Here is a 20,747-nt window from a genome sequence, read left to right as displayed (position 1 = left end):
ACCAAACCAATAGAGTGTTTCTCATCTTTGCCTTCCACTCACACTCGATTGGTGGTTTGTCCCCTTGAGCTGGTATGGTCCTCACAGCACAAAAGCAAGGTCGTAGTAACGAAAAAACAAGGGAAGATCAAAGCATCAGAGAAGCAACTGGACATAGCCAATTTAAGCTACTTTATTTGTGATGGTCCACATTGGGTAAGGATTTTCCAAAGATAGAAAAGCTTACATTAACACTTGTCGCATAGGAAGATATGGAAGTTGTTTGTTTCAGTTTAAGAGGTTGACCAAACACTTTGCAATTTCTTATAAGGGAAATGCCACTCTCACCGAGTGTGACATCCCTCATTTCCTTATATTTTTAAGTATTTATTTTGCTAATTATTTTATTAGTTCCTTTATCTTAAATTGATTATTATTATTATTACCATTAGAGTATTTTATCGTTATTACTATTTAAGTTGTGTAATTTATTTTATTGTGCTCTTTCTTGTTATTAATTATTGTCTATTATTTATTGACTCTTTATTTTAAATTATTTTTACTGTTGGTTTTACTATTTTATTTTACTAAGTTGTAGTGTTTTTAAGTTAAACAATTGTTTTAATCATCTTTGTTAGATCAGTGTTAAAACCCCAAAACGAAGGGCCTCGATCTAATTTCCTTTTCTTTTTATCTTTTTATCTTTTTCCTTTTTATTTTTCCTTTCTTCCTCTTTTTCTTTCTCTTTTTTCTCATCCTTCCCCTTCAGCCCGCGCGACACCCTCCCTTTCCTCTCACGTCGTGCACCCCTTTAGCCTAACTCAGCCCTGCCGTGCACTGCCCACCTCAACTACTCCCCCTCATGCTGTGAGCCTCCACCATCTAGCCCAGCCTCTACCTGGCCGTCGTTCCCTCCCACGCACGCATGCAAAACCCACAGGTTTCAAGATCCACGTTGCCTTCCATAGTTTCCTAGCCATTGCACCACCACCAATAACCTCCTCCCTCACCAGTATATAACCTCCCCATGCCACCCCAAAACTCCAAGCCGCCACACTCTCCCCCACTCTCTCACAGGCTCCCTCTCTCTCACAGGGCCAGATTTACAGTGAGTAGCCACCCACGGCCTTCAGCTGCCACCACCAACTCCACTAACCTCCATAAGCCCCTCCATGGCCAACTCAAGCCTCTTGTAGCTCCCTTTTGAATTTCTCTATTTGTGACCAATGACCAACATTGTAAAATCTCTATCCGCCACTGCTATACCACTTTTGGTCTGACCTTTGATCTTCCAGAGCTGCCTTTCATCATTGTAAATAATTTTTCAAATGATTTCTTGAAATTTAAATATATTTCTACACTAATATGTTTTTTGCAGTATGATTGATTGTACCGGGCCTTAGGTTCGATGAGCGTGGATTTTGGACTATGGGTTTATTGTGGAGTTGGTTTGTGGATTTGTACACTTGGAATTGTGGTTGGTGTATTTTATCTAATATGTGATATGCCATGACATGAAACATATTGTTTGCATGTGTTGTGTTTGAAAAATTGACTTTCATGTTAAGAAATGATTTTGGGTATATTTGTAATGAATGGATTGAAAGGAATGAAAGAGAGAAAAAATAACTGTAGGGATGATGGTAAGCAAGGATAATGGTAGAGTCTCACTTGTGATTCCTGCATTCGGTGCATGCGATAGGGATGGTGGTACATAGGGAAGGTGGTAAGTCCCACCTGTGATTCCCGCCTATCGTGCATACGATAGGGATGGTGGTAAGTCCCGCCTTTCGCCTACAAATGACTAATAAATGGATATGTTGGACCATTTACTGGGAAAATGGCAGTTTATGATTAACGGGATATGAGGACCAATTTCTGGAAAAATGTTGGGTTTATGTTTGGGCCATTTTTTGAGAAAATGGCAGATGGTATTTAATAGCGTGCATTGGAAAAATAGTCATTTTCAGGAAAAATAATAGCTTTGGTCACATACATTATTCATCATGTGCATGCATACATGTTAGTTGAATTAATATGTTTTTATCTCTTAGTTTGTTTGATTGATTACTTACTAAGATTCATAATCTCATTGTGGTAATCCTACCCTACGGTTTTGTTTTATGGAATTGTAGGTTTTGTTGCAGAAGAATAATATGTTGAGCCTAAAGGATCTGCTCCGCCAAAGGAGTGATATGTGGTCACTTTTGGATCATGGTGTTTCTCTTTTCGGCTATGTAATTTTGGCTTTTACTTTATTTTCACTGGATAACTGTATAATTTTCTAAAATGCTTTTATTTTTGTAGTCATGTATTTAAAATTCTGGTACTTAATTAACTTCTTTCATTTATCCACTGCGACTTTTGCTGTATACTTTTTGCATATATACATACTAAGCACTTGTCGTTGGGATACGTGACTCATGTTGTCATTATCCCAGGTGTCACGATTCTTGCCTTTTTATATATGGGAGTTGGGGGCACCACACTAAGAAAAATGCTACCGACTAGTTTTTTTTTTTTTTTTTAACTTAATGATTAAGAAAGTATTTTTTAATGACTTTGTGAATTTCTTTAAAAGGTTTAAAAAAATATTTGAACAAAAAGCAGAAAAAAAAAATAATTACAACACGGTGAGAATTCTCGACATGTGTAGCAGCTCCCTTCTTATAAAACCAACCATGCTTATATGACCCACACTACAACAAAAATAGGTTTTAGTGATAGATGAAACTGTCACAAGAAATGCAAAAAACGTCACGAAATATATTTAGTGACGGTTTCTGACCGTCACAACAACTGTCACGTAATGTGCATCACGGATTACATTTGGTGACAGTTTACTGTACAAGCGTCACTAAAAATATTTTTAGTGACGGTTGGAGATGTGCCGTTTGAAATAACGTTCGAACGTATGATTTTCTGTGACGGTTAGAATCCATCACAGAATATAACGTTCGAACTTAAAATTATACGTTCGAACGTAAAAAGGAGGAGCTGACATCCGAACGAGAAAAGCTAACGTTAGTTGATTATAGTTCGGACGTATAATGTAAACGTTCGAACGTTTATACTTGCGAACGTTACGTTCGAATCTCGAATCCAACGAAAATGAAATAATGTCCGAACGTTTGTATCATGACGTTCGGACGTTAATTCGAATGTTAAGTGAGTAGAGTTCGAACGTAAAGTGTACGTTCGGATGTTTGTAACGTTAAACTTTTTTGACATTCGAACGCTTTTTTAAATTGGGTTAAACGTTCAAACGTTTTGTTACTATTTTGTAAGGTTACATTCGAACGTATTTTCGAACATTTAATACTGTTGAAACGTATTTTTTTTACATTCGAACGTACATATCAGAAATGCTAAACTCATCCACTTAATAAACAAACCAATTGTTTCACATTACAGTACATATTTCACAACCAATATTGTTTGAAACTGTTTTCAAATTAGATGTAAAAAACGTAATACAGAAATAAGATTCATTTCTTTTTCTTTCCTCGCCCAGCACGATTCTGTTGCAATGACATAACACGCTCCATTTGCAGCATCATCTCCCGCTGCACTTGCTCTTGGACCTCACTACGGATTCTTTCCTCATGTTCTCTTTGTTGGTCCTGCAAACGCGTCTCTAAATGAGACTGTCGCTCTAAGAGGGACTCCAACTCTTGCTGTCTAGACCTCATATACTCATTCTCGCGTCGTGCAGCTTCTAAATCTTTCAACTGGATACATCCAACGGAACTGTACTGGTCCACCCAACATGATCTCCCAAGGTAAATGTATTGCTAAATGGACCATGACATCAAAAAATGACGGTGGAAAGATTTGCTCAAATTTACATAGTATAGTAGCAATGTCTTCTTCCAGTTTCTGCAGCATATCTTGCTTCACTACCCGAGCACACAAATCCTTAAAAAACATACACAGTTCAGTTATGGCAACACGTACAGGAGATGTTAGCTTCCCACGAATTCCCACCGGTAATAACTTCTGTAAAAATACGTGACAGTCATGACTTTTCAATCCACCAATTTTCCAGTCATCATGACTTACGCATCTACTGATATTTGAAGCATAACCATCTGGCAACTTCACACCTTGCAACCATTTGCAGAAGTCCATCCTCTCCTCCCTTGTCATTGTAAAACATGCATGCGGCATGACCACCCTCTCACCATCCACTCGTAAATGCAAATTATGTTTAATTCCCATTCTCTCAAGATCTTTCCTTGTCTTAATCGTATCTTTCGTCTTTTTATTGATGCTCATCAATGTACCCAGTATATTATCACAAATATTCTTCTCAATATGCATTACATCCAAACTATGTCGCAACATGCAGGACGACCAATACGGCAACTCAAAAAAAATACTACGCTTTGTCCAATTCAATTCTGCTACGCCTCGTTTTCTCTTGTTCTTTCCCCACCTTTGCCAAAATTGTTCGCTGCCACATGTACCAATTGTTCCAGGATCTCTTCCCCAGACAACTCATTTGGCGCAATTCTATCTTCTACGCGTCCATCAAACTTAGCGGATTCTGTTCTCCATGCATGATTAGTTGGTAGATAACGTCGATGACCCATGAAACACAACTTTTGAGAATATTTTAACCACTCACTAGTAGTTTCTTTATTACACGTCGGACACGCTAACTTTCCTTTAGTACTCCAGCCAGAAAGATTCCCATATGCCGGAAAGTCATTTATCGTCCACATTACCGCAGCATGCATCTGAAAAGTTGTTGATGTGGATGCATCATAAGTTCTGACGCCTGCTTCCCATAACTCTTTCAACTCTTCAATCAACGGCTGCAAATATACGTCAATGTCATTCCCAGGTGATCTCGGGCTGGGGATAAGCAAAGTTAACAAAAAGTTGGGCGCCTTCATGCACCTCCATGGTGGAAGATTGTACGGAATCAACACTACAGGCCAAGTGCTATAACTTGTACTCATATTTCCAAAAGGGTTGAATCCATCAGTTGTGAGTCCGAGACGCACGTTCCTTGCTTCTATCCCAAACTCTGGATACTGATTATCGAAAGATTGCCACGCAAGTGAGTCAGCAGGGTGCCTCATAAATCCATCATTTTGAACTCTTTTCTCTTTGTGCCACTTCATATCGTGAGCTATTTTCTTACACATGTATAATCTTTGCAACCGGGGTTTCAATGGGAAATATCGCAATACTTTAACCGGAACGCTTTTCTTATCCTTCCACCTCGACTCTCCGCATACAGGACATGCTTGTTTCTCCTCGTTCTCATTCCAAAATAAAACACAATCATTCTTGCACGCATGTATGGACTTATACTCAAATCCTAATCCCTTTCTCAACTGTTTCGCTTCATAAAAGTTCTTCGGCAATGCAGATCCTTCGGGAAGCACTTCATTAAATAAGTCTAATACCATGTTAATTGCTTTGGTTGACATTCCACACAATGATTTTATGTGAAGCAACCGCACAATAAACGACATTTTAGAATGTTTTGTACAACCTGGATAAAGCTCATGCTTTGCATCTTCCCACATTTCTGGAAAATTATCTGAATCATTCCGTCGCCCACTTGAGCCATTGTCGTCAACCTCATCCATAAACATCCCAGCTCCAATGTCACTCAACATCTCCTCCATCTCATCTCGCTCATAATCATCATCCACGTTGTGCAAATTTTCCCGCTGATTGAATAAGTCATCCGCTGATTCAGCATACGGCTCACCATGCAGTACCCATCGAGTATAGCCCAAATCCATACCATTCACAAATATATGACTTTTAGCTTCATCCAATCCGATCGCACACAAATTTTTACAACCTCGACATGGACAGTTAATGTAACCACGACTATCAGCAGACGCCTTTGCAAAATCAATGAAAGCCCTTACTCCACGCGCATAGGGTATGTAATCTTTTCCAAGTCTATCGCGTAGACGCATCCAACTTTTATCCATTTCCAAAAACATCTAATTTTTTAGTAATTAAGGTAAAGTTAAATACACATGCATGTCATGATACATCATGTTCAAAGTACTCTTTCTCAAGGTAGTTGGTCCTATCCCATTCGAGATTATATTCTCCATATTGCACAATTCCCGTCACTCTACTACTTTGAATGTTAGTAAAAATTTCGGCAGCACTTCCCCATAGTTCTCCAAGTATACATGTTCACATATAGGGATTATGACCCTAAGAACAGTATACCCAAAGAACAAATGAGGAAGACACCGAAATTTCATACTAAACGTTCAAAGTATGAATAACGTTTATGTGCAATACAGATAATATAATCTCAAACTGTCCACACTGGACAATTCAGGAATTAATGTACACCTAAATGTACACTAATTCCCAAACGGGTCTAAGGTTATTTATGCAATGTTATACAATATCTAACAAAAAAGTCAACAATAAATTAGCGCACATTGTTTGAATTATACCGATGTACTAATAATATTTATATTATTAATGATTGATAACACTTAGAAATTATTTGTAGACTTATATAATTCCTTATTTATTATATTATATGTCATTTATCAGCTATATAATATATAACACTACTATAAAATATCTTATAATTACAAATATAAGTTACTAATAACACTTATTATATAATTATTACTATTATTGCCAAAATTATTATTGATAACACTTAAACAATATCAGTTATTATATAATTATTACTATTATTGCCAAAATTATTATAATTATTATAATAAAATATAGTTATTAAATAAGTAACTATTATTATAATTACTTATCTATTTCTTATTAATCATTTTTTTATACTATACATTACATGATAATTATTATTATGGATTAATACTAATATACTCTATACTATATATTATTAGATAAAATATTTAGGATTATTGAGCTATTAGATAAATAAGTCTTATTATTTTATAATACTTATTTATATTATAATTTTAGTAATACGATTTTTTATATATACTAAATAGTTATGCCTTATAATTGATACTTAGGGTCATGTGATAATTTATTATATTAGTTATTTAACTAATTATATATATAATAGTTATAATTGTAATATTATAATTTATAATTATGATCATCCAATAAATTATATACCAAAATTGTTATTCTTACACAAATAATATAACAATTTATTTATTAAATAAATTGTTATATATATTCTTTTATAACAACAAATTACTAAAATAGACACATAAACTAACAAATAATTATTATTCAAAAACATACACTATACTAAAACATTATCACATTAAGAATAAACATATTCAATAACAATAATTTTTCTTTTTAATTCATCCAAACAACACAAACTTAATCACAAATTATATCCACAATAAAATATAACAATAGAGTTTAGTATATATACCTTGTGCTTTAAATAAATTCTTCTTCAAAAATCACAACTTCTCAACAATTCACAACAAATGATCCTTCAAAAAATACACAATACTAGTTAGTTAAATATATATGAAATAAAACATTGATAATTATCATGTATATTACAAATAAAAAATGAGAAAAACCATTTACCTTAATGCTTAAAAAAATACCTTTGCAAACATATACTCACTATAACCCTCCACTTCTTCTCTTCCTCTCTCTAAAACTCTCTCTCTCCCCACTGCTTTCCACTTCCTTTAGTATTCCGTCTCTCTAAAACTCTCTCTGTCTCTCACTCTAACACGCACGGAGGAAAGCAGAAATCCGTGCGTGAAAGTTTTATTTTCTGCTTGTTATGCAATTAACGTTCGGACGTTCATTAATGAACGTTTGGACGTTTGATTTTACGTTCGAACGTTTATGCATGAACGTTCGAACGTAAAATTATCCCGCCCAATAATTATACAGTACGTTCGCACGTATGTACGTCCATCCAACGTATTCGTCAGTAACGTTCGAACGTTAAAATAGTACGTTAGAACGTACTGTGCAAATTTGGTTTAAGCGGGAAATTTCCCTCCGAATTTATTATAACGTCCGAACGTCAGAATTTAAGTTCGAACGTTAATATTATTATTTACATATTATATATTTAGTATATTCCTCATAATATACTTATATATTAAATTATAAATTATACAATATTAATTAATATATAATTTGTACCAATTATATAATATATAACATAAATATTATATAAGAATGTACTATATATATATTATAACTTTATATAAATATAATATATATAAAATATATATTATATTATAACTATAATATATAATATACTTATTATATATTATAGTTATAACAAGTATATTATAATATATTATATTGGAAAAATTGTATATTATCCTAGTATAGTATACTTTAATATAGTATATCTAATAACTATATTAAAGTAATATAGTTATATACTAATGTAGTATAAATATTATATAATATATTATCTATATTATAGTCTATAATATAGTATAAGTATTATATAGTATGTTATCTATATATAATAACTATATAATATCGTATAATATATTATATAGTAAATATATTATAGATATAATATAGTACTAGTACTATGTTATATATACTACTTGTATATAATATAGTATATATACTACAAATATAGTGCAATACTTAGTATACTATACATATACTTTATATGTATATACTATATATATATTATAGACTATATAATTACTATATAATATACTATAGTTATTATATAGATACTATAGTATATACACTATAGTATTGGATAGTGTTAAATAACTATATAATACTACTATATAATATATACTATATATATTAACATTATAAAGTGCTATATAATATATACTATATAATAACGGTTTCAATAATACGTATATAACACTATATACGTATTAAAACTACATACACTATAACACTATATAGTATACACTATATAGAACATAAGTGTAATATACTATATATTATATAGTATAACACTATATAGTATATAATATACGTATATTATACGTATATAATATTATACATTATATAATATATAATATTATATATTATATATCATATTATATAGTAATATATAGGTAATATAATATATATTACATTATATATATTATATAATATATATAATATAATATATAGTGTAACAACGTTCGAATGTTATAACCAAAATCGGAAGTTTTGATTGACGTCCGAACATAATAGACGCACGTTCGCATGTTAACACAACGTCCGAACGTAAAAGTATCACGTTCGCACGTATGCTTTTAAGTCCGAACGTGATATACATAACGTTCGCATGTGGAGTTAACGTCCGAACGTTAATTAATTAACGTTCGGACGTTAACTGTATATAAGGCCAGGCACGACGGTTTCCAGGCCATAACTTGTACGAAACCGGTCCGGAAACTCAAACTCTCTCATCCTCTCCGCCACGCACGCCGCCGCAACCGTCGCCATCCGCCACCGCAACCGTCACTAAAAGGTAATGTGCCCTCTCCCTCTTCTATTTCCTTGCTTTTAATCGGTGGGTTTCAAAAATTCGAAACCCACCGTAGCCCGGTTATAAAACTTGCATTTCCGGCCACCATTCGCAGTAAAATGATAGAATAGGACCGTAGAAACATTTCCCATCTTTTGAAATTCATATTTTGGTTGTTTGTGGCTTCGAAACATGCGTTTCGAAGCTTTCGGTAATGGCTGAGTCGACTCAGCGATTCCGTGTCGTAACGTTCGGACGTCACGACACAACGTCCGAACGTGTGACCTTTTGTATTCAATACGTGCGCACGTTATATTGTTACGTGCGAACGTATTAGTTTTACGTGCGAACGTTTTTATCCAACGCTTTAACGTAACGTTGGATAAAACGTTCGAACGTAATCCGTTGGTCTTCTTCGGCTAGTAAGAACGTCCTAACGTATGACGATTCAAATTCATTACGTCCGAACGTTTAGGTACTACGTTCGGACGTAATGAACTTATTCGCACGTTTTTATCGAACGTTTGAATGAAACGTTCGATAAAAACGTCCGAACGTTTCATCTTTGTATATTCGGACGTATTTTAACATGCGAACGTACATTGTATTAACGTTCGAACGTTTACAATATAAAATTTTTTTATATTGTTTCTTTTAGGTATTATTATTTTATATATTGAAAAAGTGAGTTTCTTTAAAAGTTTTACTCGCAAAATTATGTAAATTTATAAGGATGATATTTTAATTTTTAGTATAATCCATATATGTCATAATACGTATGTATCTGTGATTATAATCATTTTTTTAAAATGTTATAACTTATATATTTTTTTTTATTTTCAGGATATGGCTCAGTATATGACGACAAGGAAGCGAGGGAGGGATGGAGGCAATCCGGACATCGCTCGACTAGGGGCACGAACTGTTATAGGGGAACGAGAAATCCTCATTAATGAGTTTGATGAGCTCAGCTGGGAGCGAAAGACGCTGAGAGACGTCTTCGTCACCAGAGGCTGGGGCCCCATATGCACATTGAGGGGAAAGATTTACCCCACAATGGTTCGAGAGTTTTACATTGGGATGGCCACCATGCCTAACGATGCATCATCCCATACTCTCAGTGTACGCGGTGTACAGTTTCAGTTCTCGGCGGATGTTCTCGCCGACTTGCTCCAGATTCCGCGTATGCTACCTGAGTCGACAGCTGCTCAGGCTGATGACATAGCAGCTGCATTTTCCCCAGGCATATTCGAGGCAGATCCAGCTGCTTCTGCTTCATCTTCGGGCCCTGTTGAGTTTATGCCCAGTCATGAAGAAGATCGACCCGAGGGCGATCCTATTGCTGCTGAGGTTGGTGACGATGAGCGGGACCAGGATTTCTACATCCTCACTGGCACGGACCGCACAAAGCTCGATAGGCCGAACTCCTTCAGCCAGAATCAGCTGCTGCCTTTCTTTCACATGTTGCACATTTTTGTTGCAACAAATGTAGACCCGGTGGCACATAAGAGCACATTCAGTCGGGCTCGTGCACAGTTCCTGATTGGCTTGGCACGTGGTGAGTCCATTGACTTGCCCCTTGTTATATTTGAGCGGATCCGTTACGAGGCCAGCATCGTTACCACGGATAATCTCCCGTACGGAGTCATCATCAGCCGCTTATTACTAGCCCGGGGAGTGCCACTCCAGGCGAAGGAGATGGTGATAAACCAGATGAGCCCTATCGACATAACCACACACTGCCGGAGCATTGGACAGGGGAGAGGCTCAGCTCGGCGTCAGTCTGGTCCTACGCCAGATCTTGTTCCCCCGACTGAGTCTGGGGCCGATGTTGCTCGCCCGTCGGCGAGTACTAGTCAGCAGCCGGGAGTTACATCTGCTGGGGATGTGCGACCTGCTTGGGTTGATACAATGATGACAGATATGAAGGCGCATATAGACCGACAGATCGATAGACAGATTGCACATATAGATCAGGCTGTCGCACATCTTGCACATCATGTAGATGTGCTAAACAATAAGGTTGAGACATTGACTGAGGAGTTTCGATCTTTTGTAAACCAGCAGTTCTGAAAGTGATTTGTAAAAATTTATCATTCGAACGTTTTTTATTTTCGACATATGTAATGGACACAAATATTTAATGTATGTATTGTGTAGCTTAATTTCTACTCTTAATTTTTTTTTAATATAACGTTACTCAACCTTACTATTAAAAAAAATATATATTATGGTTAATTTATGTAATTTTACATATAACGTTCGAACTTTATCACATTAACGTTTGAACATTGGCGCTAATATATTCACGTTCGCACGTAAATAGTTAAAACGTTCAAACGTTCGCGCTAATTTTTTTACGTTCGCACGTAAATATACATAACATTCGAACGTTACTGTGACGTTCGAACGTATTATGGGAAACGTTCGAACGTTTTGAAATTCTTGCCCAACATTTAGTGACAGTTCTCACAAACCGTCACAGTAAATACGTTTTAGTCACAGTTTGGAAACCGTCACTATTTATAATCTGTCACTAAAAGCCATATTTGTTGTAGTGCCATGTCTGTCTCTAACTGGTCATGAAGTAATGATTGAGTGCGACATAAGCAGTTTTCGTTATTGATTAAATAAACTTGGATGAAGGGATATTACTTCATAAATAGTTGTGAAACGTTCTTAACCTAGGGAGTAGATTAGAAAATGATAAAACTTCATAGATGACTATATGCAATAATTTCTCATTTTCTCAATTAAGTGTTCAGTCGTAACTAACATTGTGCTTTTTCTAAATTTATCTTTTGTTATTCTTACCATAGAAAGTAAATGGGATCTCACGTTGTTTAAGAAGGAGAAACTCTTACTCCTTAGAATGATTGAAACAAAGTCTAATTATACCATTAATTAATTCTTTTAGAGTATGACTCAGGCAAGCGTACGTTACATGTAGACCGAAAATTGTGTTCACTATGTACAACTCGAAGATGCAATAATGAGAGAGGGAGCCCATAGTAGGCACGTCAGCCCTGCAAAAGAGCATATCTACTGGCAGCAAAAAGCTAGGGGCCCCTAACATTCGTTCGAGGCAAATCGCTACGAACGTCTAGGGCCAATAAGGTGACCAAACCACACATAATGGCTGGCCTTTAAGGCATGCGAGGGGCTTTGGATACTAGACGTACGTGCGAGGGGCGCCGCTTTGGATGTGGGAAGATCTAGCTTGTACGCAATTGACTTGCATCTCTCTGTAACATGCATGCATGGCTCATATATATATATATATATATTGGGCAATTTTACAAGTGAAAAGGTATGATAATATCTCTTGTAAAATATAGTTGACCTTAATCATGAAATTATTAAACAAATGATTAAACTTAATATATATTGCTTAAGCTTTTGGGAGTGATCGTCCAGTAGTAGTGTTCCAAATGATCATCATGTCTTCATGAATACAATATGATTTGAGTAGAAATCAGCTGATAGTATTTGTCAAAACACCCCGCGCGTTGACCACAAAAAAAGGGATATACATGAGCTCCATGCGGACAACAATCCAGAAAAAAAGGACTACAATACATAAAATATATATGATGATCACTTTTCTAACTAATTAAATCGAGTCCCTTTACCTAGGTTTTTTCAAGTTCGATCTTCCAGTACATTAATTCTCTTAATAATAATAATAAAAGAACACACAACCTAGCCAAAAAACAAAGAGACAGCCCAGATCACATGAACTTATGTAAATATATATATATATATATATGTATAATGTATATATGGTCATCAGAAGGAAAGACCACAATAAGCCTTGATAGTACAGTGATGTTTTTGGCCTTCATCGGTGCTGTAGAAACGAAGAAATGAGAGATGATCAAATGGCTTGAACTGGAGTGGGTGTTCCTCGTCCACTAACTCTTTTGGTGTTTGAATCGTCCCCCTGTTGAATGAGAACATTCCAAGTGAATATCTGTCTTTGCCTTCCTTCATTATCACCCTGTGAAAGGGAGAATATATCCTTCCATTGCTCCATGCCTAGGCATAGGATAACATGCAATATGAATTTCTGATCAGAACCTTGAATAATTTATACATATTGACTTCTAAGAATTGGAGAGTTGGAGTACTGTAAATTAATTATTATGGCATACTTTTACCTTAAAAGCCCCATTATATAAATATCTCAAGGATCGGTATATATATATATATCTGTGTGTGTGAAATCTCCCTTCACTGATCAAATAATTAGTAGTTGACTAATTCAACTTACCGTCGATGCCTCTCCGGCCATGACTACAAAGGAGGAAGGGAAAGGCTCGAAATCGATCCACCTGCCATCCTTTGTCTCGATCTCCAGACCTTTGACATCATTTTGGTGCAGTATGGTTATGAAGCTCTTGTCGGTATGAGACATGGCTCCAATATTATTGACTCCGCCCTTCTTGGGTTCGTTATATTTGATGAGTCGAAGAAGATTTTTTGTGGATTTGATGTGAGAATCAAAGTACTTCTTGACGCCATAGCTTTCAAACACCATGCTCTCCACCAAACAATCCAATTCAGATACCATCTTTGAGTAAGAGTGTATGCTTTTACTGAGAAATTGAACAAGTTCAAATGATTAGCTTAAAGTACGGCCATAATGAATATATATATATATGCGCTAAATGAATTATGTATTCAGGATTTTTAATCGGAAAGAGCATTAATAGAGTTCTATATATAAATATATATACCAGAAGTTTTGGTTTCCAGAAGGCCACATTAGGTTTGTGAAGCTTTGAGTTCTTCTGTGAACTTGTGCATCCTCAATTCCCATGCTTTCATTGAGTGGCATCCATGGGTTTTGACCAAAATAGCCATGGTAAGGTTTCTCAGATACGTTTTTGAGTTTGCTTTGCAAAGGAAGATCGAACAACTCCACTAACGAATCAAAAACATCATTGTCAAGATCCGAGGAGACCTTTTCATATAATGCTACAAAACAGCCATATTCCTCAAGAGCCTGCCGGACTTTGTGACATGTCGATGCCCAATAACTCTTCAAGTTGTTACCAGAAAAATCTATAACAGGGAGCTTGGCCTGCTTTTGAGAAGGCATTTTGGCTTGGTTTCTTTGAATTATCTTTGATGTCTAGCTTACGTTTGCCTGTCCTGCACATGATCAACAGCAAGCAACTAATTATTTGTAAAACTGTTTTGTTAAAGGCACGCAGAAAGGACAAATTGAAACAGTTTTACAGAAAAATGGATACAATTTTGATCCCTTTTTTTCATGTGTCATTTCATGTGAAGTCGAGTAAGGTTCAAGGTACTATCTGTGGATGGTGATGCAGGTTTGCATCTAATTAAATCAGCAAATTTTTAGCTCATAAAAAAATCTGCAATTTTTAAGTCAGCATGGATGCAGTTGGAAGTTAAACAGTTGATGGCAGGTAACATCACAACCATACAGATGCATTGTATTACATCGTTGACAACTTGACATGACCTTTTTTATATCTTTTAATCAAAACTGAAGTCAGAAAACACTATGGAGTTGACTGATTAATGGAAATCTATTGGGAAACGATTATATCAAATAAATTAAAGGATCATATTTTATGTGAAGATTCTCTATAATTTTACGAAGAATCTGGCTGCTAGGATTGTATACGCATGTTCCTATATTTTCTGGTGAAATATGAGATTTTGTGCTCGAAATTATTCTTACCTTACAACAACAATAAAATAAGAACGACAACTTATCCCGAAAGTATGACAAGTTTCCAAGAAATATCTTCCACTCTTCCAAACATAGCACTGAACCATAATACACGAAAGAAAACATAAAACATATATATGTATGTATGTGTGTATATCAAAGTTTAGTGATTTGCAGTACGTGATATATATATATATATATACACACACACATGCACATATATATGTAAGTATGAATGTATGAATATGCATGGTAGCAGCTGCTTCTCAGGAGAACCATGGCTATGGAAGAGAGAGAGAGAGAGAGAGAGAGAGAGGTGACTCACTGTTATCAGAGTAGCACACAAGAAAGAAAGAAAACTTGTCAAAGACTGAATGCTGTTGTATGAATGAAATCCAAGAGGCAGCTGCAATCCCTTAAATAGAGAGAGAGAGTAGAGGCAAAAGTCAAAACCGCCAAAATCATGCCGATAATTAAGAGGCCATAGTTAGTGCGTGTATAATATTAATTAGTACGAAATCTAATTAAAATGCCGACGACTAAATGACTTTTCTTTCAATTTGGTTTTTCTCTAAGCTAGGTGCAAGTCATCATTGAAATATCGAAGTTGCAGTTGCGAGCTTGACACAAATGAAAGTGATGGAGGACCCCCACCATGCATGTACATGAGGAACTTCTCTCTTTCTTACATATTTTTTAATCAAAGTCTTACAAACACCTCACCCCTTTCTTATTGACCATTGAATTATCCAAGGGCCGGCACGTACACTATAGCTATTGACATGATCCAAGGTACTCTCTTTCCACGGTTCTTTTGAAGGGGCAAAGAAATATATTGCATATCATGTTTAATCATGATTTGTTTAAGAATGCTTTATTAGAAACTCCCGAGTAGACATAGATCAGTACCCATATTTTGAAAGTATTCTTCTTCTAGTTTATCCATCGCCATTAACCTTCGAATTGAAGAAAGACTATGTATACAAGATTTTAAACCATGTTAGGCTAGCGACGCATCCATCATTTTCTATGATAATGTTGATATCATTTATCAAATGATAAACACTTGGTTTATATCACCCAAGAGATACGTACAACTTCTCATCGATAGTTATCTTTATCCATTACTCCTAATATATATTAATAGACATGTCTTATATTTTTGAACTTACCATAGCAACTCTTTTTCTTTCTTTCTCAGAGCCAACTAATTCTATGAAACTTTTAATTATTTATATTATAATATCCTTAATACATGGTCATCAACATGTGAGCTACACTCTCCCTCGATATTAAGTTCTCCCAATAAGCGAAATAATTTATTAGTTGAGCGAAGTGTAGAGCCAGGATTTTAGACTCAAGAGCTCTACAATGATGTTGTCTGAAATCACAATTTTTTCAAAATGTTTAAATTAATAAGTAAAGATAAATTTATATCCTATCTTGAATAACTTTTAAGTCTTTAACCACATATATATATATATATATGCAGCAAATATTATAAAAGGGTTTATATATATATATATATATATATATGTATGTATGTATCCATGTATATGCAATCACTTAAAAATAATAAAGGCGGATGATTCAAAAAACCAATGACAAAAACTGTTGTTGGAAATGCATGGCTTCCACTCTATTTTGGACAAAATTGCATACTGTCCGTTTTTCAATAAATAAATACGACTACATAGTCTATGTGGGCGGGGATTGCCGGCTAGCTAGCTTGATAATTTGCCCGAATATCGCCGGCCTTCCAATAGTTTATGACGGCAGATAAGGACATTCTTTGTTTCCAGAAGCGTATTTTCTTGTTCCAAATCCAAGTACATGCATCACCCCCACCCCAAAACATAAGTAATCAATAAACAAATCGTAAACTTACAATATACATATAAAAAAAAAAAAAATCGACTCCATGAACGACAATAACAAATTAAGGAGCAGAGATCATATTTAATATATCTAATACGATAATATATAGCATCGATATCATCTTTTAGAATTCTTCCGAACTTTAGAACATAAAAAGTGGTAATTCATTACAAAATATGACTTTTGTGCGGCAAAAAAGCATGATTTTTGTGGCAAAATATTTTTTCCGGCAAACATTTCTCGCAGGTTCGGTGGAAATAATTCGTCTCAGAAAATCTTTATAAAGATTGCTTGTTGAACTCTAGAGCCTAGAATTAAAAAAAAAAAAAAAAAAAAACACAAAACCAAAGAAGAAGAAGAAGAAGAGATCATGAGGAACAACAACAAAGAAAGAAAGTAAATGGTGACGCAACCATATATACTTAGATATATAATTAGAACCAGATTAAAACGATTAGTATAAATGTATAATAACGTTGAAATCCCAAAGTCAATAAACCGCATGGATCATAACGTATAACCGTACGTTTCTCTTCAAGTTTTTTTAAACAAAGGACGTTGGGACAGAAAAAATTCATGGATCATTTGCACACATGCATGTATGACCATCTCATATATATGACTTAATAATCCTTAATTTCATTAACCACCCATATTTTTAACTATGATCATTTTTATCAATATTCTTGCGTATTTTTTTATGAGGCATCAAATCATCATTAGAAAACCAAATGTTATTTTTTATTTAGTTGTTTTTCATTTGATGCTACATTAAAGAATTATGAATGCATCATGATAATGATAATATTGATGAATAACATTTTTCAAAAAATAGTGTTAAATATGGTTATAGGGAGTGCAAACTTTGTGTACTCTTTTTAAAAAAAAAAAATATTAGACCCACGTGAAAAAACTCGGTGTATTCCACTTTTTTCAAATGGAGTTTAATATGCGACTTACACACTTCAATATTGTATAGCATTACTAATTTTTAAAATTGCCAATGTAAAAAAAGGAGACTGAAACTAAAATAGTAAATATTAAATTACCACTTTTTAATTATTTGGATTAAATATTTTGTATATTAATTAGATTAAATTATATATTACTTAAACATAATATATGTAAGGATATACTTGAATAAAAAGTAAATGCATGAGTAGTCAAGTTACACATGATTTAATCAATTTTAAATTTTTGCAACAAATACAAAGGTACCGGTAATTTTTTTGAAATGAAGTATAATTTTATTGCTCAACAAGTCATACAACATCTATTAGGATACAATCAATTGAATACAAAATGAAATTTTTTCCATGTCTGTAAGATCCACTTGTAGAGATAAAGCTTCCTGAGCAAGAACATTAGCTGCTTGGTACTGGTAAATTTAGTCAACTATAATTTTCATATTGATTAATGGAAAAATTAGAATAATTTATTTGTTCCTTCCATAAAAATCAAACAGGACAAGAAAAGTAAACGTACGTGCTAGCTCTAATTTGCACAATGTCAAAGGCAAGCACCATGACTCAGGACAAATATAAAACAAAATATGCTTATTATTGCTGATATTGGATTTCATGCGGCAAGTGGACCTTTTTATTTTATTTTCCTGAAATTAAAAAAATAATTCCGAGTTGAATGAGGGTTTCTAAGTTATTTGAGTAGCAGTGGTGGCAGTTGACAATGGAACTCAATAGTGTCTGTGATCTCCCCACGTGTTGTGGATGGCAGGTAATGATAACAGCAGCACCCCTTAAATTGTTGTTTGGATCGATGGAAACTTAATTATAAACAAAAAAGTCAACCACAACGTAAGAAGAAACCAAATAATTTGAGGATGGTTATGCCTGCAAGGGATAGAGACAGAAAGAGTAATTTTGTATTAAATCTGTTGAATGAATCAATACAAAAGCTTAATTCTCCATTTTATACAACCACTTGCACTTAACTACTAATTAACAAACCCCTAAAATCGCAATTAGCCAAATACTAATTAAGTGCTGGGCCCAGTTGATAAACTCAACATTAACCCCAATCTTATCAATTATGTAAATATGGCATTGCTTATAATTAATTATGGAAAATGATTTAATACAATCCATTTTACAACTTTGTTTTAAACAGAGACAAATTTTGTAAAACGCAAGTGTTAGATCGACAAAGGGCTTATGAAATATTACAAATGAAGTTTACAAACTAATGTAACTTAATGTAATATATTAAATTAAGATAGGGTTTTATAATCTAACGTATTAAATTAAGCCTAAGTCAGTTTATAAATTTCTTTTTATAACATCACTTTCTAGTCCAAATTATATTTATGTTTATAAAATAAATAGTAAAATATCATTATTTTACAAAAAATGTCTTCCATCTAAAAGAGGGTCGTAAAGGGGTTGAAAAAAGATTGAAAAAGAACCAATCTAAGAGTACTTATAATAGTGCCACATCAGTAACATTTTTCTAAGATCTACAGACTCCATTACTTAATTATTGGTCTCTAAAATGTTGAGGATGAGTTAGTAAAAAGTTGAGGGGGAGTTATTACGTACTTAACCAAAGGCATGATTATTATTAAATGAGGTTAATTCGAATTACCTCAATTAGCAGAATTCTCACAAGGTCGTATCTTTGCTCATCTTACAGCTCATGTCATTTTGTTGTTTGTACCTCTACTTCACTTAGGAAGCTATTAGAGTCTTCCAATAAATTCTATGCTTCAAGATCAAGAGATATCTAGATGGTTTCTCCAAGAAATTGTAAAGAGATATGAGAGTTTTTCTCTTTTTGTACGTAGATTTTTTCCATGTATACACCTCTTAATTTAATGTATGTAAAACTCTTATTTAAAGAGTTTTCGCATGAGAGGTTAATTGACTTCCTTGAAGTTAAGTGGTAGTGGTGAGGAGTTAATTAATAACTTTTCCACCCATGTGGACACATCATGGGTCATGGGGTACCAACTACCAACATCTTCCACTTGTCCACAATGGGTGTTGTGCCCATTAATAATCTCTTTATGATCTATCAATCAATTATCCCTCATATAGAATATGATCGACCTGACAAGAAGGCAAAGAGTAGAAGTACTATATTAAGTTACCATCATACTAATATAATACATCACTCAAAATATCTCGTCTATGGCGTAAACTATTTGATCTCACTAGGTCAAGAGGCCTTAATCCCTCATGATTTTATAACTCAAAGAAATTATTGACCTCACATTATATATGAAGCTCATGATTATATCAAGTCAAAATTACATAATTGCCCAGGCTATGAGTGTAATAACCCGCTCCTTTTTCTCCCTATGGGTCACAAGTCTCGTTCTACGTGCTGAACCTCGATGACGTGTTTTTAAAGATATCAAATGATTTCAAAAGCAAGTCGAGTGTTTTAAAGCCTCGAATATTTTAAATGTCCTGGAAATATTTATACAGAATATTTTCAGTGTTACTGAACTAAGCCTAATTTTAAATAAGACAATTATAATATTTTTGAAGAGCTCTAAAATATTATAATTGTAGAAAATAATTTTAATTAAATGATTTTAGTCATTTAAAAATATTATGAGATTTAAATTATGTTGAAAACTCTAAATTTATTTAAATGGTTTCATTCTCTTAAAAGTAATTAGCAAAACTTCATCATTTAATTAATGATGAAAGATTATATTTTATAAGCTAAAGTTTAGTTTAAATAATATTCTATCTTAATTCCTTTAATTGTTTTCAATTAAATCAATGTTTATACATTTTCAAATTA

General features: G+C 34.0%; 1 protein-coding gene across 1 annotated transcript; it reads right to left on the bottom strand.

The window, feature by feature from the left end:
- Nucleotides 1-12,747: 12,747 nt before the first annotated feature.
- On the bottom strand, nt 12,748-15,488 carry LOC122297569 (probable 2-oxoglutarate-dependent dioxygenase AOP1). Its single transcript, XM_043107677.1, has 4 exons — nt 15,424-15,488; nt 14,131-14,548; nt 13,665-13,989; nt 12,748-13,429 (listed from the first exon to the last, which is right to left on the bottom strand). Exons 2-4 carry the CDS (start codon nt 14,493-14,495, stop codon nt 13,181-13,183), a joined length of 939 nt encoding a protein of 312 aa, XP_042963611.1. The 5' UTR covers nt 14,496-14,548; nt 15,424-15,488; the 3' UTR covers nt 12,748-13,180.
- Between the last annotated feature and the right edge of the window lie 5,259 nt (nt 15,489-20,747).

Source organism: Carya illinoinensis, chromosome 15 (genome assembly GCF_018687715.1).
Source record: "Carya illinoinensis cultivar Pawnee chromosome 15, C.illinoinensisPawnee_v1, whole genome shotgun sequence".
Classification (NCBI taxonomy): Eukaryota; Viridiplantae; Streptophyta; class Magnoliopsida; order Fagales; family Juglandaceae; genus Carya; species Carya illinoinensis.
This window is presented reverse-complemented; position numbering and strand designations above follow the sequence as displayed.

Coding starts and splice junctions, on each gene's coding strand:
- LOC122297569 (XM_043107677.1), bottom strand. CDS start 14,495: ATGCCTTCTCAAAAGCAGGCCAAGCTCCCTGTTATAGATTTTTCTGGT. Junction 13,990..14,130: donor TCTGGAAACCAAAACTTCTG/GTATATATATTT, acceptor TCAATTTCTCAG/TAAAAGCATACACTCTTACT. Junction 13,430..13,664: donor TGGCCGGAGAGGCATCGACG/GTAAGTTGAATT, acceptor TCCTATGCCTAG/GCATGGAGCAATGGAAGGAT.